The sequence below is a fragment of the Anabas testudineus genome, chromosome 13 (assembly GCF_900324465.2).
Source record: "Anabas testudineus chromosome 13, fAnaTes1.2, whole genome shotgun sequence".
NCBI classification, from domain to species: domain Eukaryota; kingdom Metazoa; phylum Chordata; class Actinopteri; order Anabantiformes; family Anabantidae; genus Anabas; species Anabas testudineus.
Window position 1 is genome coordinate 18,672,863 of NC_046622.1, and position 27,265 is coordinate 18,700,127.

Below are 27,265 nucleotides of genomic sequence, written 5' to 3' on the forward strand. Positions count from 1 at the left end.
AAATTTGTTACATTATTGTGTTGAGAAATATTCATTTTTAACTGACTAAGCTAAAGCTTATAGCTGTTAGCTATAACCCCTCTTTATTTGCAGGGACGGCGTCTTAGAGGATGCTCTTTTTGTGCTCAATCATAATACCTCACCTGTGGTAAATGAACATGCTAATTTTGGATGTTGCTTGAATATTATATATATAATATGCCTTAATAATATATCTTATTTTGCCTCTGCTGCAACATTTTAGAGTGTGTTGCAGGCAACAAACTTTGCTTACATTTACCAAGTGGGTATGTTTATTTCCATACACCTTTCCCAAACTGAAAATCAATTTACCATCTAATTTTAAAATCATTCCCCCTGCAAGACCAAAATAGTTAACCTGAAAGACAAATGGTACAACATCTTTCTATTGTATTCATCTGTGATGAAAGAATGTCACATTTTTCTGTTTTACAACACTGCATATACATAAATGTACATAAAGGGGATGACAACTGAAAATGAAAGTCACAACTGCCACTGGTTCACTTCCACACAGGCATCATCGAATAAGTCCATCCAGGTATTGTATGTGTGCCCTGTTGGAATATTACCAATACTGTTATTAATAATATTCTTCACACAAGAATAAATAAAAATAGCTTGCCAGATTTCTTCTATATTTCATGTTTGTTGAACTGTTCTCTTCAAGCTTTATCAGATAATCCAATGTCTGCCATCTTTAATGGTTTCTGGAAGTTGGTCTGAAATTGCAGCAAAATCATTTTCTGCTGCTGCTTCGTTGTTTTCAGAGTAGTAAAAATCTCATGAAGAACTGCTGTAAAATACAACAAAACACACAAAACACCATGTTAATGTATTTAAAACATTGATACAACCAACAGAAGAAAAATCCATGGCCAGGGGAGTAGAAGCCACTCTAATGATTTAATCAATAATAAAATGATCAGTGATGAAGTGATTGTTTGGTGGGCATGTGTGAAGGATGCAAAGGGTGAGACTAGCTGATGTGACAATAGACTTGTGCTGTTCTTGTGCTTTCATAACAACTCCATTGCATCTCTCCCTCCTTTGGTAGGGAGGCAAGAAGCTTCGTCCATTTTCAACCCATGACGCTGAAACATTCTCAGTGTCCCCGATGTCCAAAAAGTCAACTATGTAATACATCATCTTTGAACAGTAAAGGATGAAAGGATTTCAAGACAAAACAAAAAAATAATCATCTCAAAGTCATCATCTCTCTAATCACCACACTCAGCAACTGGATCATCACTCTCAGCCATCTTGACTGCAGCAGTAGACTTTCTATACAGATCAGATGACTTGATTGAGTAACACTGTGTAACACTCAGACATTATGGACAAAGGACACAGCCGATGAGGAGGATGAAATCTGTGGTACCGAAGCAGATGCGCTGTGAAGCATACAGATCAGGACAATCTTTGTCAAACACTGTAAACATGTAAAAATACTGGAAGCACATTTAATAGAGAAAACAAATACACCACAAAGAGCTTAATTATGCGACACTAAAGGTATTACTAAAATGTAAAGTTACATTATTTCACACAAATTGTAAAAGTAATGACTGAAAAATAATGCTCTTAGTTATGTTTATGACGCAAAATGTAAAGTGGATAAAAGCCTGACGCACAGACGTTGAGAGTGAGCTGAAGTCAGCTGCTTTAACTATCAACTTTATAGTGGCTTTGTAGCTTTGTTCCAGCTGGACAATAATGAATCACTCATTCTTGTATAATTGTTCCAGCTGCGCATCAATTTGCTCACGTCTGTCTCTGTAGCCCACAAACACACACACACACACACACACACACACACACACACACACACACACACACACACACACACACACACACAAGCGTGCAGGTACCTCTCATACCTCACTGTTTTTTAAAAGCACATTATTAGCAAACACTGGGAGCCTGGCTATTGTGGTTAGCACATAGTAACACACATGTATGTCAACTTTATCGGCTGCTCGTTAATGTGGATAAACCCACTGCAAGCCCTGTTGCAGAACATGTAGATGGAAGATGGGGACGTCAAATGGATGAATTGTATCATTATAGTACATAGTAGTATACTTATTCCCAATTCCTCCTGCCATCATTTATATAACAATAATGTTCCCAAGGGGATCAATAGTGTTATCAATATTATTATTTTCCTTTTTTAACATTTGACTGAATCAATTTACTTCAACAGAAAGAAGCCTACAAGCCCCATCTCCACATACTACATACAATCAAATGCCCCAACATTCAGCCACAATTGGCTCAGTTGAGCTTAGGTCATGGCCCATAGTTGGCACAAACGTGTCTCAATATGCCATTCCTTCGCCAAAACCAGCCTAGCTCCACACCCTAAAACCTAACCAAATCCGGTAATTGTTATTGGGCCACTGTTGGCTCATCTTTGGGAGGCCAATACCAGAGCACAACCAAATGCACCAATGCTCTGCCGCAATTGGCCCAGTTCACCTGGCCACCTGGGCAGCAACTATCCTTTCCAGTTGGTTGAGCTGTGATCTGACATCTTAGGTCTCACTGCAGGTGTAGACAGGACTTTCTACAGTTTCTATACAGTAGCACATGCCTGTGTGCGTGTAAGCACTATTTCCTACATTTCTAGTTGACCAGGGTGGTAACGGGAAACGTGTTAATTTCCAGCCTGCTAGTGTTTACTCAGGCAGGAGGTCACATTCGTCACATCCATTTGCACATTAACTGTTGCTGCTGAGCCACTTTACACTGGTCCACCTAAAAAAACCCTTCCTTTCCCATACTTTAAATTGAATTTCCCACCTTAACACCAGTCTGACATGTACTGTACATTGTCAGATAAATGTTTTGTCAGATGTATGTTTTTCGCAGTTTTTGTTGAATCTGGAGTATTGGACTCATTAAAAATACCCTAACATTAGAAACTCCAATAGTTACAATAAATGGTATTGAGATATTTACTATATTATAAGTCACAGCAAATTTCCTGAAAAGTTAAGTACTCTGGAAACTTTTAGCAACTTTTCTTCAACATACACATTTCTCCCAGTCATTTTCTAGGAACGCTGCCTTAATCAGGTGGTTTTCCATTTTTCCTATGTACAAGGTCTGATACATACCTCACATTACATAGTAACCCACTGACCTACTGTAGTCACAGTGGCTGTGAGCCATGCCCTCTGTCATGTAATATCTTCCCTGTGACACTGTTATAGTATCTGTAAGACGCAGTCACACAAACACAAAGAGTAAGCAACACCGATTTTTGAAAGCAGATGATTCCTTATTATGGCTCATCTTCTCTTAAGTTATATCATTTAATCATTTCCATAAAATTCAGCATCTATATAAATACATTTTTTAATTAAGTTCTTTGACAATTTGAAATACATTATTTCAGAATAACAGACATGTGGCCCCTCATTGGTGACTCTCTGTGACAACTGCCCATTGAGAAAGCTGAGCTAATTAAAAAACTACCAAATATACAGAAAATGTCCTTGTTGATCCAAGAGACTGTACTCTGGCAATAAAATGGTACCCCAAGCATGCACTTGTTATGCATATAAAAAGGATGAGGAGTACTTTAGTCCCCTCTAGCACAGATGATATTCATTAATCTGTGTGGCAGCACTGACACCTCCCTATAGCATCTGGAAGACCCGTGGCCATAACATTTACCAGTAATGATTGTAGGCAATAAAAACTAAAATAGTTAGTAAATGCACTTTTATTACAGGTCGATCCAATTGGAAAGTGAAATGGGGCAGCAAAGTAATACACATACTTTCAGACCAAACCACAACACAAAAAGGGCATCAGTATGTACAATATATTTATATACAAAAAGCTATTTTTACACATGGGTATGAAAAAAATCATACATCTTTGACAAACTGTAGAGACAATACAGGCAACAGTGTTTAGTTTTAAACCCATTTTCAGAAGGCTTAAAAACCTTTAGTTTGGAAATATGCACTGGCTTTAGTGCATTTGTACAAGTAAATTACCTTTTTTAATTAAAATGTTTCTCCTTCCTTTTAATCCACGTAAACTCACAATATGCATGCTCTCTGTCACGCTCTCACAACCACACACAGAAACACGCTAAGTGTTAAATAACCATCCATTCATTGCTCTCTGTCTCTTACAGAGTTGAGTCTGAAACAGAAAGACGTCTGAACACCAGCCAGACGGCATCGTAGCCCAGGAAACGTGTCAAGAGGCTTCTCCAAAGAGGGAACCGCTGTTTCCTTCTGACAGAATCTCAGGCATACCAAGGCAAGTCTTAAAGTCTCCAGATGAATTAAAGTGTCTGAAGAGGCTTTCAGTCAAACATCATGCAATTGCTGCTTGTCATAGTCTTTTGATCCTTCTACTTAGTAGCCATTACTCCTCAGCCATCTGACGATAGCCATATGAGTGCATGAAGGGCAAAGGGTCACCCCATTTTCATAACTGCAACTGTGATATATATCCTCTGAGCAAAAGAGCACAAAGGATGCAAAATAAAAACCACGCAGAGGGTCAGACCTCCAGTTCCTGGTTGTCTGTGTAGTGGAAGCGGTTCAACTTCTCCCTCTCCCGGTTTGAAATGTCCAGTTTGGGAGCGTGGGCTGGCTTTAGTGCCGGAGAAGGGTGTGAGGGAGCAGGGGAGGGGGGCAGGGTCAGTTCAATCTCCTCGTAGCAACGTGAGACGGGGGCAATGGCTGGAGGGTGTGCAAGCACCGCAGCGGTGGACATGAGGGGCACGGGACGGTCCACATTTCTGATGAGGTTGACAAACTCCCTCTGGTTGTTGATGCCTTCTTCCTGTGGGACAGCCTGCTGCTTTTTCCGCTTTCGATGGAGATGGGAAAGGATGAATGCACACGCGGCACAGCCACAGACCATCACTAAAGCTATGACACCCACCAGGATCATATAGAAGCTCACACCCTGGTGCGTCATGTCAGACATAGCACCTACACACATGGAAGCAGAGACATTAGAATTTGTAAAGATTTTGAACTTTTTTTTAGACACGCACAATGACATCTCTTACCTGGGCAGTTCTGACCAGTGCAGGGATTTTTGAAGCTCACACACTCACTACCATAGTAACCCTCAGAACAGGCACATATGTACCTGTCCTCTGTGCTGTGACAGGGTAAGTCGTGGTGGCAGGGGTTGGGATTGCACAGATCCAACACAATCTGAAATAATGAAAAATAACACTATGAATGCAGTTCTCTCTCTGTTTTTTTCTAATCGTTCTCAATGTTCAGTTACAATTCAAATTATTTTCAATGTACTTCCACCTTAAGAGATAAGGGACAAAATGATATCTTCAGATGAACTTGGGGCTAGAGACCTGAAGTGAAAACAGAAGTTCCCAGTCTGTTCCAAAAGGAAAAAAGTACCTCTGACATTTGTAATTACACCAACAACTTAAGATACAGGCCTACAATCTTTCTCAACAGTATGCCTCAGGGCTCGCTTCCTATGTGTGTATGAGCACGGTAGTTTTTTGAAAATCTAATATTGTTGTTTATTCAACATTTATGTTTTTTATGGATTTTAATAAACACTATGAGTCATAGAGCTACTTTATGTAGGTTAAACCTCCCATCTCAAAAGACCATAAACTCAAACATAAACTTAATTAAATCACATTTGTAATAACATCAGGACAGAGAGGGAACAGTGTAGAAATTTATCAGCTGAGTTACTGATGCTTGGACCTGATGTCATGGCTGCAGCTCTCACATACATTTATACTACACGGGGAACAGCTTCTGTCTTCCTGGCATAAGAAACAATAAAATAAATTTGACAGAGAGTTCATATATTTTGTAAAAACTTTTGTTTTCTTTTTGTGGACTTGTGTTAACAGTTTCTTATCCAGTAATGTTACAGTTTCACAATTGCTTCCAGGCTTTAACTTTTCAACCACAGAATTTGTTATGTCACTAAGATTTAAATAAAACATCTCCTTGAAAATGCAAAAAAACGTCACTATCTTTTAGAACTGGAGCTTAATTTTTCTTTTTTTTTCTATAATCCCTTTTTTAATTACTTCATAAAATAATATAGTATTTTATATTTATTACACTTGACTAAATCTGATTAACTTGTCTGTATTGCTGTATCTTTAACTGTGAATATTTTAATGGTGCAATATTTTTAACTGAACTATTGTCTGTGAAGGCTGTCCAACCTCACAGGAGCTTCCTGAATATCCCACAGGGCAGTTGCAGGTGTGCGTCCTTCTGTCCTTCTCCAAACACTGTCCTCCATTCAGGCAGGGGGCGCTGTCACAAGGACTGGAGCTATTTTCACAATATTTCCCCGAGAATCCAGGTGGACACAAGCATCTGGATCCTGACGCCTGGTCCTTTGTGGGATGAAACGTAGTACACATTATTGTATTTAGAGTATATGCATGTAAAACAGACAGTCTAGTAGTTTGTACTACCTGAAGGCCTGAAATACAGAATGTGTTGCTTAAGTAAAGTGATTTCCTTAAACACAGTGCAATAATATGAAATATATGACAATGTCACCACAGTGTAAAGGAAAGAGTGGGAGGGAAGACAGGAGAGTAAGTCAGTGTTGTAGCTCCTCGCATACTAAGAAACTAACAACATACACCACACACGCCAATACTGCCAACATGGCTCCCTATACAACAACATAACAAGCTACTAGACAGACACACAGAGCTCTCACCTCACACCGTCCGTTGTTCAAACACAGACCCTGACAGCTGCTGTTCCCTAGGAATCAGAGAAATCAGAAACATTATATTAACCTGTCACATAGAGAAAACAATGCTGCATCTATGATGCTGAAAACAACAATATACAAGTGAAAAGACAACAGGCTGACACATGGTATTAGTCAACACTCACAGTGATGATACTGTGCAACTAGGATGTATCTTTTACAGCAATATAGTAGCACAAAGTAACGGGAGTTTACACACTCTCATCGGTTATTGTTACATTATTACAGTGACATCATGTGAAAGACGGAACCAAATTAAAATGAGCTCATGTTCACAGGGTCTCGGGGCTGCAGGGGGAACCGCTGTTTCAACACTTTGTACTCCGGCTCTTCATGTTTCACTACTTTTCTTCCTTCTTCTTCTCTTTCCCTTCATACTCACTGATGTCACATTTAGGCCCTGTCCATCCAGGAAGACAGTCACACAGGTATCCACCGATCAGGTTACGACAAGAGCGGGCGTTGACGCATATACTCATTTCACACTCATTGGCGTCTGAAGGGACAAAACAACAGACAAGACTATTTGTAATATAGCTGATAGAAAAGGACTGATACTGATAGATGTTAAATAAACAAACTTTAATCTGTCACTGCTGAATAGACATTTACACAGATCAAGAACAACAGTAACACCACTTGGTGTTGCATAGTTCCAATTAGCCGCACTTCTCACTGAAATTAGATGAAACATCACATCTAACCCTTCATCTAACAGGCATCCCATAAAACTAGGATGTAATCCTGTATGTCTCCCACTGAGCCCTGACCATTGAATTACACAATTAGGACAATAACATTTCGAAGTGGATTGTAACATGCCAGTTTGTTCATAAACTCACAAACACTCCTACTGCACCACTGCTTCTGTTAAGTCTATGTGTGTCTATTCCCAGCCTCTGTCATTCTGGGAGTGTTAACACTGAGAACCCCTGAGGGCTTGGCTCTGATAGCAGGAGGATTAGAAAGAAACACTGAATGAATAAAGAGGAAGTAGTCAGTCAGTTATAGGTAATGTAAACCTGTTACCATCAGTGAGAGGGCTATTAGGATTTAGCACTGCTGGAGAGTGTGTGTGTGTATGTGTGTGGAGGGGGGTGTTATCTGCGGGAAAAGAATAAGTCAGTATTATACAGTGGCAAGAAAACACATGGGAACCTTTTGGAATTTAATGGTTTTCTGCATTAATTTATTTTAAAATGTGATCTCATCTTTATCTAAGTCAAGCGGTTCACATACTTTTTCTTGCCACTGTATATGGGAACAGAAGTCAGAGTGAAACTGATAGAAAGTATAATTGGCTCTCCCCATTTGAGGCAATACTGATGCTCTGCTGATCGGCTCAGGCTATAAAGAGTTTTATCACTTATGTTTGTGTATGTGTGCGTGTGTGCTGTACTGTGAGCTACTGACCTGCGATGTGGAACTATGGGGGATTATCAAGTGTCAGAGTGACATATCACTGTAACACAGAGGAGTAGGAGAAGCTGTCATCCTGAAATATGTCTCACTTTTTACTTCATAACCCTCGAGCCTCTGTATGTGTATATACGCACAGCCTGTGTGTGTGTGTGTGTGTGTGTGTGTGTGTGTGTGCTTGTGAGACCTGCGGGGTACAATATTCCCTCTGCTGTACTATTTAACACAGCAACCCTCTGGAAGCATACATGTCAATACGAGCAAATTCAACTCAAGAGATGCAACGGTGCATTTGGAGAACACTGATCCACAGTTAGTAGGAGAACTAGCGTGGTTCTGGTTGTTTCTGGTTCTTTAGATAATCCTTTAAACATATTTCACTTTAAATGCAATTCATTATCACATATAGCTCTTATTCTGCAGCTGTGTTAAAACCCCCTCTGAACAGATTGCTCTGAAGATGCTAAATATCAGATTTTCTCATTATGAGGGCAGCGTATAAACAACTGCAGTGACAGACTTTAATGATGAAAAGTGACCATGATTAGAAAAATAATGCTAAACATATTGCATTGGCTAATCAGATAAAATTCCTTTGGACCAAACTTAGTGTCTTTGCTTTGTCTCTATTTTATTGACTAGATGCAGGATACATGGTATTGGCATGCTTATTTAAAATAAATGAAACTCAAATGTTGGTTTAAATAAACTGGACATTGAGTAACTAATTTATAACAATTTATCATTAATTTCATGGAATAATTCACTTAATACCGACATTTTGTCTGGCCCTAGTCATTTTGGCTTTGTTTATTCCCTATTAAAGCATACTGTCACTGTGTATCTGCATATTTTAGATTATATACAGGCTGCCATTATTCGGAGGCAGTGAGCCTTTGAATGTAATTATAGCATGCTGTATTTAAAAAGCCTGAACACAGCTGATTAATTCTGACCCACTGACCCAGCTGGCACGTTCTGCCGGTCCATCCAGGTGGACAGAGACACCGGTAACTTCCAGGAGTCTCCTGACACGTTGCTCCACGTCCACAAGGGCTTCGATCACACTGCCTCACCGCTGCGAAGAGGAAGAGAAAATACTGAACATCAACTACAAGTCCGTAGAATGGCAATGGGAATAATAAAGAGAGTGTGTGTAAATGTGTGTGATGCCACCATGTGGATATTCGAGATCTAAAATGCAGCACTGCTGCACGGACGCTTTGGTTGTTTTCTCTTTTCTGCTGCTCTGGTTTCTGTACAAACAGTAACAAAATACAATCACATGCTGCAGTACACCTAAAACCTTTAAAATTGTTCCCTGGGACAAGAAGAAACCAGTGAATTTAAATACAGGAAGAGATGATGGGAAGAGAGACAGGGGGTTAAATAGAAATAGAAAATGGAGCTGCCACGCCTGGTTCCATTCCCCCGAAAAGAGAATTAAAAGAGATAAAGAAGTGGAGGGAATATGAGAGAAAGCAGACAGAAGTGCTCAGCTCTGTCAGTGTAGGGGTTAACCATGCATAGCTTCCTATTAAACATGCCATATTTGTGCAGTAGTGGCAATATAACTTTTCCCATGCACATATCTACGGTATTCATCTTTCAGTCCAGAGCTCTCTGTCTCTCTCATAACCTTGTTTCATTTACCTAACCCTGCAGAACAACCATTTTCCATCCTGACCTGACCCTAACTGCAAGCCTGAGTAACGATAACCCCGTCAAGCCAACAGCGGCACGTCTTCCAAAACTAGACAGAGAATTCATAACAAACAAAGAAGCCTTTAATTAATATAGGTTTTTATATAGCAAGCAGAGCTGTGTTGTGGTTTTGGTTGTCATGCACAGTGACAATCACTGTGCACTCCCCGGAGAGCCTCCTCCCCCCACAGAGATAGACCAGCATTCGAGCAACAAATAACAGAGTCACTAACCAAAACAAAAATAAACGATTCCTTCATTCCTTCATTCTGTTTGTCCTTCTCCTCTTATTCTCTCCCTCTGATAAAACGCTTCTTGCTCAAGTGTTTACACGCCCGCGACCGACCTGCAGCACTGTTTATCCTCATCGAGGGGAAAGCAGAGGATGAGGAAGGCTGTTTGATTACACACAGATCTGCGAGAGCATATTGATCCAGTCTTACCTGGTGCCAACAGCACAACACCAGCTGAAACCTGGATCATGGGAACTGTGTGATCCTGCATTTCTGAGCTTGGGTATCTTTGCTGCTTTAAGTCTGAACATTCTCTCGTGGTTTAGTTCAACTTGAATCATATTAATCAAATTATTATTTTTATTTTATCTTTTTCTTTTCATCTCTCTACGCTGCTCTTCCCCTATTTTCTTCTGTTTTATGTTGTTTTTTGTGGGTGACATGGCCAAAAGACCTAGTTTCTTCTGTAGAAATGTGGCTGTGTTGAACGTGTTTCCCAGATATTGTACTCTTATTACAGAAATCACGCGTCTTGTTTACACACTGCTTAAGAAATCTGGTTACTGCAGAAAGCCAATAATAACTAAAGTGCATGTAAACACACCTTAAATGTCCTGATCTCAAGATAAACACTGGGGAACATTTGTTCATTAGTTCACTGTGACATGAAAAAAAAACACTTAATTATGTGTTCCTCATGTGTATGTGGTATAATATACAGTAGGTCTAGTATGTTTGCACATTTAGAATAAACTCTCTTGGACCAGATCACATGCCATAATGTTATTGTTGTGGCTGTGACTTATCTTTTTTGAGCAGCCATTGTAACTGCTGGTTTAACTAGAATAAACATCAGACTACTGTACAGCAAAGTAATGTCACCACATCTGATGAGGACGAAAGCCAACAACAACACTTGACTCTTGTTCTAAACACCAGTGTGTATTGTTTTAACATCCAGCAGTGGTCTCGGTTTCCTCACAGCGCAGAAAGAACATTACATTACGCAAAGTTTATTTGTCAGACATTTTTCGCTCCATTTTCACATCATGAGCACAAATTCTCACCTAATTCTCCTCCACGTGTGATGTGTGATGTGTGATCCAACTGAATATATCTGTGATAACGTTTGTTAAGTGCCCATGACAATAAACCCTTGATTCACTGCCATTGAAACTACACATAACTCAGTGTCACCTGTGTTCACATTTAATCAACACAATAGAGTTGATCAATGCTGCTCCACCTCACTCTCCTTCTATTCTTCAGTGCATGTTGACGCACACACACTCACACACACACGCGGGGCAGAGACAGAGGGCGAGACAGATCACTGATTGCTGATGACACTGTTTGTGTTCAGGCTAATTTAGCTTCCTCTCTTGAATTGATTAGTCACTCACTGGCTTTGATCCAGTAACAACCAGTCTCAGATAATCTCCCACTGCCCAGCCCCTGAGCTCAGAGCTGTGAGCATGAGCGACAAGTTTGTGTGTGTGTGTCACTGACAATCACCATCTGCACAGGTTTGTCCGGTCCAGCCGTCGGCACAGACGCAGCTGAAACCCGTTGGGTCTTCTACACAGGTGGCTCCGTTCATACATGGGGACGACAAACAGGCATGTTCGACTGATGGAGGCAAAAAGAGATGGAGGAGGTTAAGAGATAAGGAAAGACTAAATAACGAGAATAATGAGCAAGGGACACTGTGAAAGCCCTGGTTTTTCACTTCTCTTTCCCCTAATTACCTTCTCTGATGGATGCTCAGTCAGGTATAAGCTGGGATTATGTGAAGTCACTGAGTTATTTATTCTACAACAGCTATAAATGTCTCAGTCGTCCCGTTGTAACAGATAAAACAGACCACAAGAGCAGTGAGGGAGCTGTCCACTGAGCCTAATTTTAAGATGCAAGTAGGTGAACTACGGTTGTGCAGGGGCTTCATTATTTTGTGAGATTTTATGATCACGTTTAAATCATTCTTTATAGTGGATCTACTGTATACCTACTTACTGTATAGTAGTAGTAAAGGAATGTTTTCTGCTTTCTTTCCTCTCTATCTCTTCTTACATACAGTACATTACATAAATTCAGTGCCTGTCTGGTGAAGCGGTACTCACCAATGTCACAGTTGCGTCCTCTGAAACCCTCCTGGCACTCACACTTGTACTCATTGGGCTCAGTGTTGGTGCAAGTCCCACCATTCTTGCAAGGCTGGTGAGTGCCGCAGTAGTTTAGATCTGAAACCATGGAATTGCAGCATCACTCAAGTATGCTCACATATTTAAAAAAAACAGCAAAGAAATTACAAAATAAAGGAGAAAATAAAAGACAAGAAACAAAGGTATAATAATATTATATATACTAATAAAGACTGCAGCACTTGACAGACTGAGGTGTACCAAGGTCCGCTCCATGTGCTGACTGTGCAGACCAGTAGCTGCAGGGCTTGTTGACTTCAGTGTTGAGGCTTGTGGTGATTAAAGCTTTACACCTGCTAATGATCCAGTGATCCATATGTAAGGTCTCTTTGTCTCACTGCAGCCTTTCTGAATGCACAGAAACAGCTTAGGACCCCACCTAGCCTAGAGCACCCAGCCCATTCCCGCTCACGTTCACCTTACCCATGGCTATCACCTTTCCTCAACACAATACACTGTCCCCGTGTGCACATGTTTGACTCCTGGATCCCAGCTCCCATGCCAGTGCAGAGGTGGGAAGTGGTTGGTTATTTTCTGGGTATTTCCTTTAGTGTGGTGGGAACAGTAAGAGTGGAGGGTGGGGCATCTCACTCAGAAGGTCAGTTAGCTCCTGCTCCTGGGAAAGTGTGAGAAGAACTGTTCCTAACAAACTAACATATCAGTTCTTGACCTACACACAATACACCACAAGACTCTTTCATCTTTATGCAGATGACACAGTCCTTTTCTTAGTAAGTTCAGGTGTGGACAAATGCCAAGAACAACAAGTGTGGTTTTAGATGACAAGATGTCATTAGTGTGACTATCAGTGATCTCCATGGTGTTTCTAATGAATATATTATATGTAATAAATGTAATAAATTTGTCTCTGTTAGTCATGTCTCTGTTTTAATGAGATTCTGGGAATCACAATCCATCGATAGGTTTCAAAACACAGCTTGAATTTCATCTTTTAACCGTCTGTACAGTATCATAACAGTAAAAGAAAAAAAAATTGGTCCACATAACAAAAAATCTGGTTGCGTGCCATGCTCATTTTGGATCAGAGAATTATTTATTCAGTGAGAAGCCAGGAAATTGAAGCAGTAATTATTTGAGTCTAATAGTCAGTGTTGTTGCCTCAATACACACTCCAGTTATATGTTTGAAATGTTAAATAAAAAAAGGAGAAGGGGAACGTTCTGTCCCACCGACACTTAGCAGGTCACATATCTGACCTTTGTCACACAGCAGTCCTCCCCAGTTGACGTCACACACACACTGCCAGGGCTCGGTGCAGCTCCCGTACACACAGCCGGGAAATGTCACACACTGGTCACACAGGGGACCCTTCCAGCCATAATGACACCTAGAAGAAAAGACAAGAGCAGGCACAGGTTTGTTCTCGATTCATTCAGAGGATTATTAATAGAGAAAACTACAATCAGAACGTTCCCCCACGAAGATGTAACTTTGTACAATAGGACACAGATGTCAAAATGAACTGGTGTTACAGTGTCTACAGTGGAAATGACGAAAGCTCCTTACTTGCATTCTCCAGGTACAGTACAGGAGCCATGATGACACCCCTGTCTGCACACCGCTGTGGACACAACAAGAGAGAGTTATTCAAGATTAGAAACCAGCTACTTACACAGCAGGTATCACTTAACCCTTAACATGTCAAAAAAAATTTATTTCATCTTTAAAAGTCACTATTCAATGATTTTGATATTTACATCAGGATTATTTTGCTTCTTTTGCTTAAAAGAAGGACCTGGATGTTTCCCCCATCCCTGCCAGTTGGTGAACTCAAGACTGAAAACTACCTAAACTTCAGCATCGCTGGTCGGCTTCAGGGGGGAACTGAGTGAGCCTGGGTAATTTTTTAAACTTCCTGCTCCTCTGCAGTCCAATCAGCAACCTGCTGAGGAGGAAGTCAGATGAAGTGAGGCACAGGCGGGATGGGCAGAGCTGCAGGATGTCCTTAAACTAGTTATGTCCTTCAGGGTTCCAATGGTTTCCACTCTGGTTTCCTACGTTCACTTTTACCACCACAACATGATGGCAGAGCTCCGAGGTCACGCAGTAAGGTCATCCAGCTGATGAGTCATAGACAGATGGAGAAGATCCTCCCTCCCCGCATGTACTCTCCACTGACAATAACTGATATGAACTAAATATAATGTCAATGTTCTTCTTACCAACATTAACACAAGTAAGTGTGTACAATAAAAAGTTTTATGAAAAAACATTGTGCGTGTGGACATTTATGAACAGACATTAATAGTCCAGTCAGGTGGTTGTTTCAGGGCTACATCTCTATTTAAATGTGTGTAAGTGCATCTGTTTGTTAGGTTCCAAAACACAAAATCATTGGTTCACAAATTACTTATGAAGTCAGGTTTATTTTAACAGCCTTTAATCACAACAAAAGGGCTTACGAGGACAAGATGAGCCAGGAAGAAAGGGCACCGTCACGGACAAACCTTTTAAGAAACCTTGGAAAGTATCTGTACAGAGGAAACCCCCGTCTGAGGCTTATGGGAAAATAAACGGAAAGCAGAAATTTTTTTTTTTTGTTTTTCTCATAAATGGTCTCACGTCATGCTGTAGCCATTAATAAGAAACGATTTGTGTCTTCAGGGACATTTGTGGTTTTATTTAAGATTTTTAAATACCAACTTAAATTTCAAGCAACAGCCATTTTTCCAAACACACTACACCACTTTGGAAAGAAACTCAGTTAGAAAACACTGTTAAGGTTGGTCACAGTGGTTTTGCATTTTTACACATCACTGTAATGTTAGATTGTGGAGTTCCTTAAATAATTCATTCCATGTTTATGCCGTGGAACTTGTATACAAGAACTGTGCACAGGTAGTGATGGACCAGCACACCACAGATTTAAGCTTCTCCCTCACCTTCTTTGCACTCTGGCCCCGTCCAGCCCTCCATGCAGACTTTGGAGCCACTGGGGTCACAGTTAAAGTGACCGAAGAAGTCATCACGGGCTCGACAGAGCTTGTTGCACAAAGGTCCGTAGTAATTGGAGTCACAGCGGAAGCGAAGCCGGTACTCCAGGCTGAGGGCCCGTCCATGGTGACGATACGTCTGCCACTGTTCACCAGGGTTCAGCATGGAGGAGAGGAGGGCGCGTTCGATCAACTGACCTAAAGATGGACGGAAAATAACAGTGGCCCAGGAGTCATTAATTAAGACAGACATTAATGTGATAAAAGGTGATATAGAGATCATGGTAGCAGCCTGTTCACTTATCCAGCACAGAGCAGCATGAGCATTATTTGTGTTTCAGGCCACCTGACAAACAAAGTTGTAACATTGACTTTCGCAGTTCTTCCGTCCAAAGCGGACAAGTGATGGAAATATCTCTCCAGCTGCTAAATGTTCCACTACATTCACCCGTTAATCACTAAATGTGTGTCTGGTTTTGGGGTCTTTTTCTTTGAAAAACCGAGATCCATACAACCTAAACGATTCACCCAAAGATGCACCCAGAACACCCAGCTTTTCAACTATTCTGCTGAGAACACGCAAAACAAAAAAGGTGCATTCAAAATATATCTGCGATGTCAGTGAGTGGGCTTCTCTAACACTGCTTCATCAGGGGAACACTGTCATTGCTGTTGACCAGGCTGTGAGGATTTCTGGAGAGAACTGAAAAACAGTTGTGTATGAATATCAGTGGAGACAAGGGCTAACTGTAGTACCAGAGAAAAGGGTTTGGAGATCTGCAGACAAGAGAGGGGGAAGCCTGAACACCAGAGACGACCAAACGAGTCCGGGGCCGCACTGGGGCAGTGCCTGCTGCTCCCAACCCCCGGGGGGGATTTCCCGGAGGCGCTGTCGCCCCCAGCTCAGTAATAATCTCCTCTGACAGGGTATTAACACACACAAAGCACTGAGAACATGTGTGTGTGGGTTGGTGTCTGAATGTATATCTGTGTGTCTCAATGTATGTACATGTGTATTATAAGGTAGGAAAGAATCTGCAAGTGCCCCAGTTAGGAAAAGCCTTGTTGGAACTTAGTTGGTGATGGCGAGAAAGGGTGTTCTCTTTGTGTGTGTGTGTGTGTGTGTGTGTGTGTGTGAGTGACTGTGACAGACAGAGGCACAGAGAGTCAAAGAGGAAGGGAGACAGCTATTAACACACACATAACAAACTGCCTGATGGAGAGATGAGATCACTGTGGTTTGACACAAAAGAATGAAAACATGGCCACAAATTGTGAGTGTGAGTTTGCCCGTGTGTGTGTGTGTGTGTGTGTGTGTGTGTGTGTGTGCCTGAGTGTGTGTTTAAAAGAATAAAAGAGGAAAGGGAACAGAGTGTTCACCGAGCAAACTGTTAGCTCGGCCACTGCCTCGTTCCTACACTGCCCTCCGCCTGTAGTCGAAGCTGTGGGCCAAGTTTTCCAAACACTCATCACGCTACTGCAGTGCATTGTGGGTTTTTCATTATTTTATGATTCTAGCATGTCAAAGGGCTAATTTCATCATCACCATTTCTCTGCCAGAAGAGAAGGAGGGCAGGAGCGAGAAGAGTAGAAAGAAGTAACCATATTATCATCCAGCACAGCGGGGAAGGTGTCTGATTTCCCCTCTAATGTGATTAGATGTGATGGCACAATAACAAGTGATCACAAGTAGAGAGAGAGAGAGGCACAAATATAAGATGGTAAAAAAATACAGTAGCAACAAGAAGCCATGAGCTGCTTTTAAAAGCATACTAAAGAAAATCAAACAGAGCATAAGCAGCAGACACATGGGGATCATGTCTGCAGGTGGAAAACACTTAAGTCTCTTCCTGTGGTCTCTGGTAATTGTCCCCCACCACCTGGTATTAACCGTGAAGTGCCTGAGTCAAGACTCTGGCAGCAAAAACATTGCGGAAGAGAGAAAAAACCCTGACTTGCTTGTTTTATATCACCTGAGCTAACAAATCAATAAACCTATATATCAGTCAGAGAGTGTTTGTGTGTGCCTTATATTTGATGTATGTACTTTTCTCCAAGTAGTTGTGTGTTGTTTACAGTTTGATTCTTTTCAGACTTAGTGTCTTCTGAACAAAATGACGAAGCATATGTCTTGAATTTTAGAGACAAGCTGGCCTCTAACACTTCTAATATTGAATTCCACTTCTCTCTCCTACACTGGTGGCAGTTTTGTGGCTGTGATTGCTATGTCAATACAGCAAATCTGCACTCAAAATAACCAAATAAATATGTGAGCATGAGGATGAACACAGAGAAAATGAAACACCTGCTAATTTGATATATATCCAGTTAATTGCAACACTGTACTGTCAAAATTAAAAGTACTGTATGTTGGGTTTTTGACTTCTAGAGCAAGACAGCAATGTTTTTATGAGTGGGTACCCATTTTGTGTACAGTTTTGTCAGGTGGTTTCATGCCACATTTCTGGCCGTGACCAAGAAATTTAGCAATTCACCAAACACAGAAGAATCGCAAAGATACACAATAAAAAGTTCTCTGCAAAGCAACAATAAGATCCGAGAAAGTGGAAACAATGTCAAACTGGGCAAGAGACATAAGTAATTGGGTTTTAAACAAACATCCATATTTGCCAGTATGCCGGCTGCCATTTGCAATATGAATTAGTTGCCTCTCACTCACTTGCCCACATTTTCACTATTCAACACTGAGTTATCGCTTAGTATAGCCTATATAAACTTAAATGTTTTTTTGCCGAATCTCGTTCTCAAACTATTATTAGAGATTCTGTACCCACTAATGAGTGGGTACAGTATTTGTATGCAGTGAGGGACGATTCCAGGTGCTTTCAAATAGAAGGAGTTTATAATTATTTAGCTAAACTGCTTTTCACTTTACAATGTGTCTGACTGCTTGTGTTTCTTGTCCCAATGGAGATTGTTATACTTATTATGTAAGGGGCTCACATGCCATCATGAGAGTCAAAGCTACAACCAATGTTGTGATGAACTGGATGTAGTCTTTAATAGACAAAGGCCCCTGCACATTAGCTCTAGTTACTGAACTTTTGATTAAAACAAAACTCAGTGAAGGTCATGCTGTCAGTACTCAAAGAACATCATATTTTCTCACTATTTCCAAAGGATGGTTCAGAAAGTACAATCATGCTCCGTAGTAATCCTTTCTGATTAACAGCAGGGCCTGATAAGTCCAGTCAGACTGCGACAGGACTCCTGTGTTTGGGCTGAGCTAAGCTGCCGGGCTAGTAGCGGCTTTAAACCTAATGTAAGGGCTGTCATGAGCTCAGGTGAAAACGACAGATAATGCAAACAAGCTGTAAGAATGGTGCTAGAGGGCAGAGGGAAGGAGGGATGGATGAGAGAGGACAGACTTCTGGTGCAGTTCCCAGATTCTCATTATCTAGGCCATCTTTTGGATACAACTGCATCTCTGCTGGAGAGGGAGGTAGACGATGGTGGGATGAAAGGGAGGACTTTGGCATGACAGGAATGAGGAAGGCACAGGAACATCTGTCTCAGTCAGTGTGTATGTATGTGTGTGTGTGTGTGTGTGTGTGTGTGTGTGTGTGTGTGTGTGTGTGTGTGTGTGTGTGTGTGTGTGTGTGTGTGTGTTCTGCTTTTTATAGCATTCAGCTCACATTCCCTGTCATGGAGCTTTCCCTGATTATGAGAAGTAACAACAAGGAAACAAGCAGGAAATTAAAGGGTCTGGATAAAAGACCCTCTAACCTCGTATGATCACAGACATAAAGTCACAGAGGATATTTTCCCGTTGTTTCATCATGTCAAACCACACGTACTCGTAAACATGTTGTTTTCCTCCATAAAAATGTTGCTTGTTGAAAGCTAAACTTAGATAACTGTTTTCCTGGTGAGGCATGGTAGAGGATACTGCAGAGTCAAAATACACTTACTACATATTTGGTCAAATTGAGACCAGAACTTTACTTTCTTAAATGTGTTTACCATATAAAAATTTGTAGTCCTTGGAGGTGTGTAATTTGAAAACACACCAAACCTCAGTGACTGCACCAGAAAAATGTACCCACAGTTTGATCTATACAGTGTTGACTTTCTCATATGGTCAGACTTGATCACACCCTGGAAAAACTCATTTTAGACAGATGCCTGGTTCAGATTTTCTGTTACATTCAATACAATAAAACTCCACACAATAATTCGGGAGATAGGTACAGTTATGACAAGAAGAGATTAATATCTGACTTCCAGTTGTCAGGGAGCCTCTAAACCATTTGCAAGAGGTTCCCTGGATGTTTGTAAGGTCAAAACTGCACAATAATAAACAGAATCTGACATTTTGATGACCCATATAAACATTTTACATACAAACATTTAAATTAACACTTAGTTATTTGACACTTTTATTAAAAGCGACTTACAAGTGACAAAGCAAGCAAATATCTAAGCCAAGGAGAAGAACCATGAACATAATAAACTATAAACACCGCAGAAATCTGTAACTCAAGCTAGCCATAGTCAAAGTTAGCCTTAGTTAAAGCAAATTCACCAACTTTCTGATCTTTAGTTTAACTGAAACATTAATTTTTTATCTTATATCACTTCATCCAAGGCAGTGGTTAAATATAACTGATGCACATTCTTAGTAGAAACTTGAACCACATCATGACCTTTCTTTCTTTCTTTCTTTCTCCAAATCACACTTATTATTGAAGTTTATATTTTTACATTTAATTATTCTGTTTATTTGTTTTTTTTAATGTTCCACATGACTAAAAAAGACACAGTTCATACAAATACATAAATTGCTGCTTTACCTGATTCTGATGTGTCATTGTCATAATCCAAAGCCTCCAACACTAGGGAGAAGGACTTCTGTGAAGAGAAAACAAAAACAAAACATTGGACATGTTAAACATGTTCACCAACATACATTCTGGATTTAAATATCATATAAAACCACAAAAAATTACTCTCACCAATCATAACCACTATGAATACAGTCAAAAATGTTTTACACACAGCTGGTTCACATGATCCCTGGTGATCACAGTGTCACCTGTTAAACACACACTGCTCCCTAAGGCCTTGTCCTAGGACAAGCATCAGAAGAGATTCACTGCCCGGACAAACCAAGGCTGCAGAAGGTTGCTGATTCAAGAAAACCTCTATCTGCAGCCATGCACGGAGGAAGAGATGATGTGGATGTTAAACGACAGAGATGAGAGATGACACACGGGGATGATGGGTTATTATGGCTTCTGAGTAAAGTCTTCGGAGCCTGTACGCGAGTTGGCAGATTTCTCCTGCAAATCTGAGACGGATAGTGGTATGGATTTACAGTCTACAGGACTGAATCTGAATATTTCTTAATATTCTGAGCCCTATGCAGGGATAAAGTCACTGTATGTAAAGGTTATCAGTACAGTACAGTAGCAAGCGGCTCTGGTATAAGCTTGCTGTTTAATGATGACTTTGACCTTACAGAGATAGCACACTCTGGAGAGATAACAAAGAACAGGTGTTTTTCTTCACTCTCCCTCTTTTCTGCTGCATCTTTTCATCCTATGGACCAGAGATGAATAATTCAGACAACAGTTTCCTTACAACTCTCTCTCTCTCTTTGCTTTCTGTACGAGTGTCTGTCATGCAAATCACACCACATTGTGCACTGGGGGAAACATTTCTCCTAAAGGGCAACATGGATGTGTAGTCACGTCTTTGTCGAGGGAGTGTGCTGCTAGAAGGAGGATGAGTAGGAAGAGATGAAGCAGGGTAGGTAGAGGGGATGGGTGAAGGAGGTGACTGAGGTGTGAAGTGAAGGAGAGATGGACTCAGAGGGAGGTTAACCGGAGGAGGTCTGCAGCATTGCTAAAGTTAGCCAGGGGCGATAAGAGGCAACACACAAGGAGCAGGCGAGAAGATGAAGGGTTGCAGTGAAGGTGCAAAATGTTAGGGGAGCGAAAATGAGTGTGGCTGAAAACACTGACTCAGGAATTTGTGTCGAGAATACAGCTACTATATATATGTAGTACAACAGAGGAGACGGGAGAGTAGAGCAAGAGAAAAGGAATGTGCAAGTGGGTTGAAATTGTAATTATGTGGTGACTATGTAAAGAAAATAATACAAACGTAGAGAAATGAAACTGCAGCAGCTGCTGTGAAGAGATGTTTTACGGGACTCGTGGAGTTCGATTTTTAGATATGTGATGGAGAAAGAGATCAGACCAACGTGAAACAGGCAGATCACGAGATAAAAGAGGGAAGATCACAGGACATGACAAAAGAAAGGAGAAAGGATAAGATAAGAACAATGTAGGAGGGGAAATGGAAAAAAACACCCACAAGCTAAACTTAGAAGCCGCGGTGCTAATGAGATGTGCTGGGGTGCAGAGGGTTTGCAGCCAGTTCATTAAGGCTGTCAGACAGCAGGTAGTCCACAAACGGACCAGCTGGAGTCATTAGGCTTTGGCTTAAAACTCTCACCTGAAGTAATGTTGTTATTCGTGATTTACATCTGAACACTGTGAGGTCTAAGACTGCGTTTCACTATAATGATGTAAATACCAATAAAGAATAATCTGTAAAAGTCCTGCATTCAAAATCATGTGTTAAAGAGTTGTATCAGCAAAACATACATCAAACCTGAATTAATGTATTATTAATATATAATTCTAATAGGATTTTATTACATGATTCATCCTCACATCACATTTATTGTTGTAGCTGGCCAAGGTGGAGACTGAGACTAAGTCGCATGAAAGCAGGGCCGTGTTTGTCTCTTTATCAGCACTGAATTCATTTAGCCATGTCCAGTCTGGTCCTCGATCAGCCAGGATGACCTTGTGCCTCCTCCTTTGTAAGTGTTTTTTGCCAGCCCTTTTTGGTAACGTATTTTGTTTGATACTTTGATAGCCCTGGAACTCAATTGGCATTTGCCATATAGGTTCACCAGGACTACATATGACAGACATGAAAGGTCTGGAGAAGTAGACAATAACGTAATGCTGCCTATTACATCATTAAGCATGACCGGTTTGATGGCGGGTCAGTGATGGTGACAACAATGCCCGGCCTCATGTGGTGAGAGTATGCTGGCAGTTCCTGGAGGATCAAGGAATTGATAACATTGACTGACCCCCACGCTCGTCTGACCTAAATCCAATAGGACAGCTCTGGGACATTATGTTTTGGTCAATCAAAACATAATGTCCCGTTTACACATCTCCCTCTTTCTGTCCACACCCTCTGCCAGTTGTTACAACAGGTCAGGGCCTTGGGGGAATCCAGAGCCCTTTTCTTTTGTTCTCTTATTTAGTTCCTCCTCAGCACACATGCCCTCATCTCTTCACCAATAAATGCACAGGGCCAGGTAAGTCACGATTCAGTAATTGACACAGGAAGGGTGTATCTGCAGTTAGTTTGCAGTCTTGTATGGAAGCCCTCAGGGGTCACGCGAAGAAGTTAAAATCACAATAACAACCACTGATAAGCCAGTGTAAAACCATTAAGACAATCACCTACAACAGGCTCTTCCTGACAACATTTCCAAACCACACACATTCACATGAGCATCACAGCAAATCACAAAGTGACGTCGGAAAGGCCGGCAACCGTTCCGAAGCATGGTGACCTAGTCTGTTTGAAAAAACATGCACAAAAAGGAAAATCAGTAAACATCACAGAGAAGAGACTGATAAGTTGACGTCAGTGAAGTGATACTTCTTTCCACCACCAACACGACAGTCTTATTCGTGCCATTCGTGACGACAACGGTCAAGTGAATGCACCTTTACGAGCATCCATCCGCTGAGTCTAATTGTACTGAAATTACATTTTATTTAATTTTCATGCAATTAATTCAAAAAATCATCATGAATGATGATGAATGCTTCCTCCTCTTTTTCTAAATACATTTCGCTAACATGAATCCAAGTGAGCACTTGTTTCTGTATCTTTCTCCAAGGAACCAGATGTACAGGCCTTATTCACAGCAGCCATTTTGAGTTTTCATAGCCAGGAAAGGCACATGTGGCACTAATAACATAAATGACAGCTCTGTTCCAGAAATTCATGAAATGCACTGACAATTCATTACTACTTATTTCTTTTTACCCAATAAAAAATCAAGATGGACATGTGTGCCCTTTAAGCTGTTTATTTATAGCTGCAATTTAGCTTGATCAATTTGTATTGAAGAAATAAATGAAAACTGCAGCCAGACACAGTCTAGTGTGTATCTGATTTCCTCCACAACGCAGCATTGTGGTTGGTTTTCCCTGCAACATCTGAGCCTGGTTTCTCTGCATGTTCAGGTTGTTCACTGTGGCTCCTGTACAGAAACAATACTTGTTCAGTCAGCTCTGAATGACTCTCTCATTGATGCCAGTCATGACCTGTGCAGATGGTCTGAGCCTGGCATGGCCTCAGAGAGCGGGGGCATCCCAAAAGACAAGACAACATCAAAACATGAGAATTAGCCTGGGTGATGAATTGTTCTTTCTGTCGGGTTGGAGGCCGTCTGGTCGTCTGGCTCTGCCCCTTCGCCTGCAGCCTCACAGCAGTCTAACAGAGGTAAAGCTCAGGATTAGAGAAGACTATGCTAATTCAAACCAGTGGACAGACATTTGTGATGGCATGTCCAATTATATTAAATGAAGGCTTGAAAAAGTCTGCCTTGTTTTCCATCATGCACTTATCATTCCTCCCATTCAGTTTCTCAGTCTGACCCCTTCCTCTCTATCTTTCCCTCCCCCCTCCTCCTGGTGCCCTTTTCTCCCCCCCTGCCATCCCTCCCTCTATCGCTCCTTCTCCCTCTCTCTCTCTCTCTCTCCCTCAGACATGGGCAGGGTAGGATATCCCGACAAAGCCAGGCTGTACAAACACAGCTCTATGACAGGAAGGACTCCCAGCCCTGAGAGAGGAATTTCCCCTCAGAGCTCACACACTGATGCATACATACGCACACACATGTTTGCACACAGGCAAATCACAGGCTGCCAATATTACCCTGGCAGCAGTCTTTATATATCCTGATACAGTGCTTTCATTCAATCCTGATATATCAGTCTACTTACTACAATGGGGACTCTAGTACCCAAAAAGAGGAATTTACCAGTTTAAACAGCAGGATTTTATGCACTGGACAATAGAGCTGCAGTTCTGTCTGTTTCCTGTTAATTTGGTATATTGAAAATAACTTGGTACTTGGGGGAAATTCAGACAGTACAGCAAGGTCTAGAAAATACTATGCTATTAAATTTAAAATTGTAATGCTAATTAAGTGTGAAAAAGTGGAGTGAGAACGAGACAGGAGAGTGTTTTTATGCTTGCCTGCAAACAAATGTCATATTTGTGCATGTTCCGTTGATCTGCTGTGCAAATAATTAACTGGGAGTGTACCAACTAAACACAATCACCATTTTATCTATAATTTGCACCAAATTGCATATTTGTGTTTGGAAATTGCAGCATGGAAATTGGTGTTACCTCCAAATGTTTCTCAAAACTTTTAATAGCAATAATCGGCGGCAATTGGTTGTCTTTATACACCTGTTGTATCTAAAAACTCAGAAATCACACGCTCACACACATGCAAACACGCCAAACAACATAGACACACAAACGGTTGTCATGGCAGCAGCTGTGCCTGAGCCTGCTTGGATGGCCGACACCTCACCTGCACTACAAATTAGTGGTGGAGGTAACCACAGTAACAATGCCATTACTATTCCAGCGACAAAGCTCCAGGTTTACATCATTTTGTGACAAGTGCGTACGACAACTGTGACTACATAACAACCTGTGGATGCTGACACCATGTTGTCAGTTTCATGTTATTTGAATTAGACAGTGCTGAATACTGCGAAAGGTCAAAAAAAAAAAAAAAAAACGATACAGCATGAAAGATTGGTTTCCACTGGAATGAGGAACAAACTCAAATGTTGTGTGTCTAAGCAACCATGTGCAAAACATGATTCTGGTCTTCAAATAACAAAGAGTAAAATCAGTGTCTTTGGATGGAGACGTGACCGGTGCACACCAAGAGGCACGATGGTGGCGCTGATCTTCCTACCCACAGGTGGAAAACAGACACAAGCATGACACAAAGAATTAGACGCCCGATGTGCAGTCATGCGCTCCACCCTGCTCCCATGACCCCGTCTCTATAATTAAATGCCTCTGTTCTCACATTCTCTCTGTTTTTCTGTCATTCTGTGTATAATTAGCATCAGATTTTATTTTCTCCTCTTCGCCCTCATTCACTTTGCATTTACTCCTCCACCACCACCACCACCACTGCTGCTACCATCTTGTCATCATCCTTCTTCTTCCTGACTCTCTGTTGCCAGCGGTGGGAGTCACATTAGAGCCTTCACTTACTGTAAGTACAAGCACAGGGTTAGCATTAACTAAATTAACTCAAACTTTAGAAAGTAAAAGGTATTATACTGCATGTCCTGGGCTTATTTTGCTTGATGGTTTGAACATATTCATCTTCCTTTCCTTCATGTTTCAGTTATGTGGGTGCATTTTTATTTAGATATGGAGGAATTAGAGTGCTGACTGATGTGGAAGTAAATGTGCCTCATTACAGCTACAGTATCTGCTGTGACCCTTTTTATCCTTCACTGTATTTTTAGGAGGCTTGTATGCATTTTTATCCTCCCTTTTCTCCTGCATAAGCTCTTTGTCTGAATATATGTAGGTACAAGTGTAATTAGCACATTATATTGATTGATAAAGCATCTCTAAATTGAACTTAAGTAAAGTACTTGAGTATATGTATATAATTACACTGTACCCCTGTCTGTCCTGTAGAGTTAGCTGGGTTCACTGACCTCTTACGACTTGGCCTCATCCTCCACGTCAACCTCCCTCCCATCACCCTCCCTCCCCCTCCCTTTTACCTCCTGCTGTGTATGATTCTCTCAGTAGTGTGAGTAATCCGTTATGATACGCATACCCCCCCACCCAAAACACCTGTGCCACACACTGAAATGATCTACAAACCTCCCTGCACTTTCCTCCACCCCATGACTCCCACTTCCTTTATCTTGACTCACTCTCTCCTCTGCTGGGCTTACATCTACTTTATGCTTTTGCCCATTAATCTCAGCTGTTTCTGACCCTCCCACCCCTCCCTCATATCCCTCGTCACAACCTAGACCCTAAACCCTCATCCCCACTGACCCCCCTCCTCCTCTCTGACTTCCGCAGGAAATTACCTTGTCTAGCCACTGGACATTTCACATCAGTGGCTGCAGCTTCAGAGAGAGACGTTATGAGTGAGAAAATAAACATGTCTGGGAGTGGTGTTGGATCTGTCTGTATATGGTGCCAACAGTATCTTAATAATCAAATTGTTACCCAAAAAAGAGAAGTGTCCTAAGTAGGGACATTTTATTGGACTTCAATTTTTAGTGGATAGTGTTTAAGAACAATACTGACCGGAGTTTCTGTGGTTTGGCATTACCTCTTAAACGGAGGTTTAGTAAAAATAGCACAGGCTAAAGAATAGAGACAGAATGACCATGATGCAGGAGCTTTACAAAAGTCATTGATTCTGTCACCAGGCACTGAGGTTTCTAGCTTTAAAATTCCCCTTCTAGGGCTTATTGTGTTTGTTAACCACTCTGTGTTTAGTGATAATGAATGCACAAAGTTCAAGTGTATCAATTTACAATTCTGCTTTTCTTTACCTGTGAATGTGGGTCGTCTTTCAGTTTTGCTAAACCTTGTAACCTCAAACCACCACAGTGGACTGTCTGTAGATTGGGTTGGGCATGTACTTTTATAACTACCAGTTACTTTTACCAGCCATTTTCAGCACAGCTATACTTCTCACATAGTCTGTACTACACAGGTTTCATCTAACCTGATTAATCCTCTATTGAGGGCAACCATCGGTTTTTAAAGTTTTGGAAATTATTTCCACAAAAAAGAGTCAAGAATGAAGTGAGGT

The 27,265-nt window shown here is 41.1% G+C and overlaps 1 protein-coding gene across 2 annotated transcripts in view; it reads right to left on the reverse strand.

The window, feature by feature from the left end:
• Positions 1-3,450: 3,450 nt before the first annotated feature.
• Positions 3,451-27,265, reverse strand: part of LOC113167341 (protein jagged-1) — a 36,881-nt gene continuing 13,066 nt past the window's right edge. Inside the window, exons 3-14 of one of the 2 annotated variants that reach the window (XM_026367882.1) lie at positions 20,118-20,175; positions 15,253-15,501; positions 13,877-13,931; positions 13,567-13,697; positions 12,269-12,388; positions 11,664-11,777; positions 9,176-9,289; positions 7,175-7,288; positions 6,736-6,782; positions 6,224-6,400; positions 5,069-5,219; positions 3,451-4,988 (exon numbers count right to left, since the gene is read on the reverse strand). In XM_026367882.1, coding sequence (XP_026223667.1) covers positions 4,552-4,988; positions 5,069-5,219; positions 6,224-6,400; positions 6,736-6,782; positions 7,175-7,288; positions 9,176-9,289; positions 11,664-11,777; positions 12,269-12,388; positions 13,567-13,697; positions 13,877-13,931; positions 15,253-15,501; positions 20,118-20,175 — 1,767 coding nt within the window. In that variant the 3' untranslated portion in view covers positions 3,451-4,551. The remainder of the gene's footprint in view (positions 4,989-5,068; positions 5,220-6,223; positions 6,401-6,735; positions 6,783-7,174; positions 7,289-9,175; positions 9,290-11,663; positions 11,778-12,268; positions 12,389-13,566; positions 13,698-13,876; positions 13,932-15,252; positions 15,502-20,117; positions 20,176-27,265) is intronic. The other variant, XM_026367876.1, reaches the window with a different exon arrangement.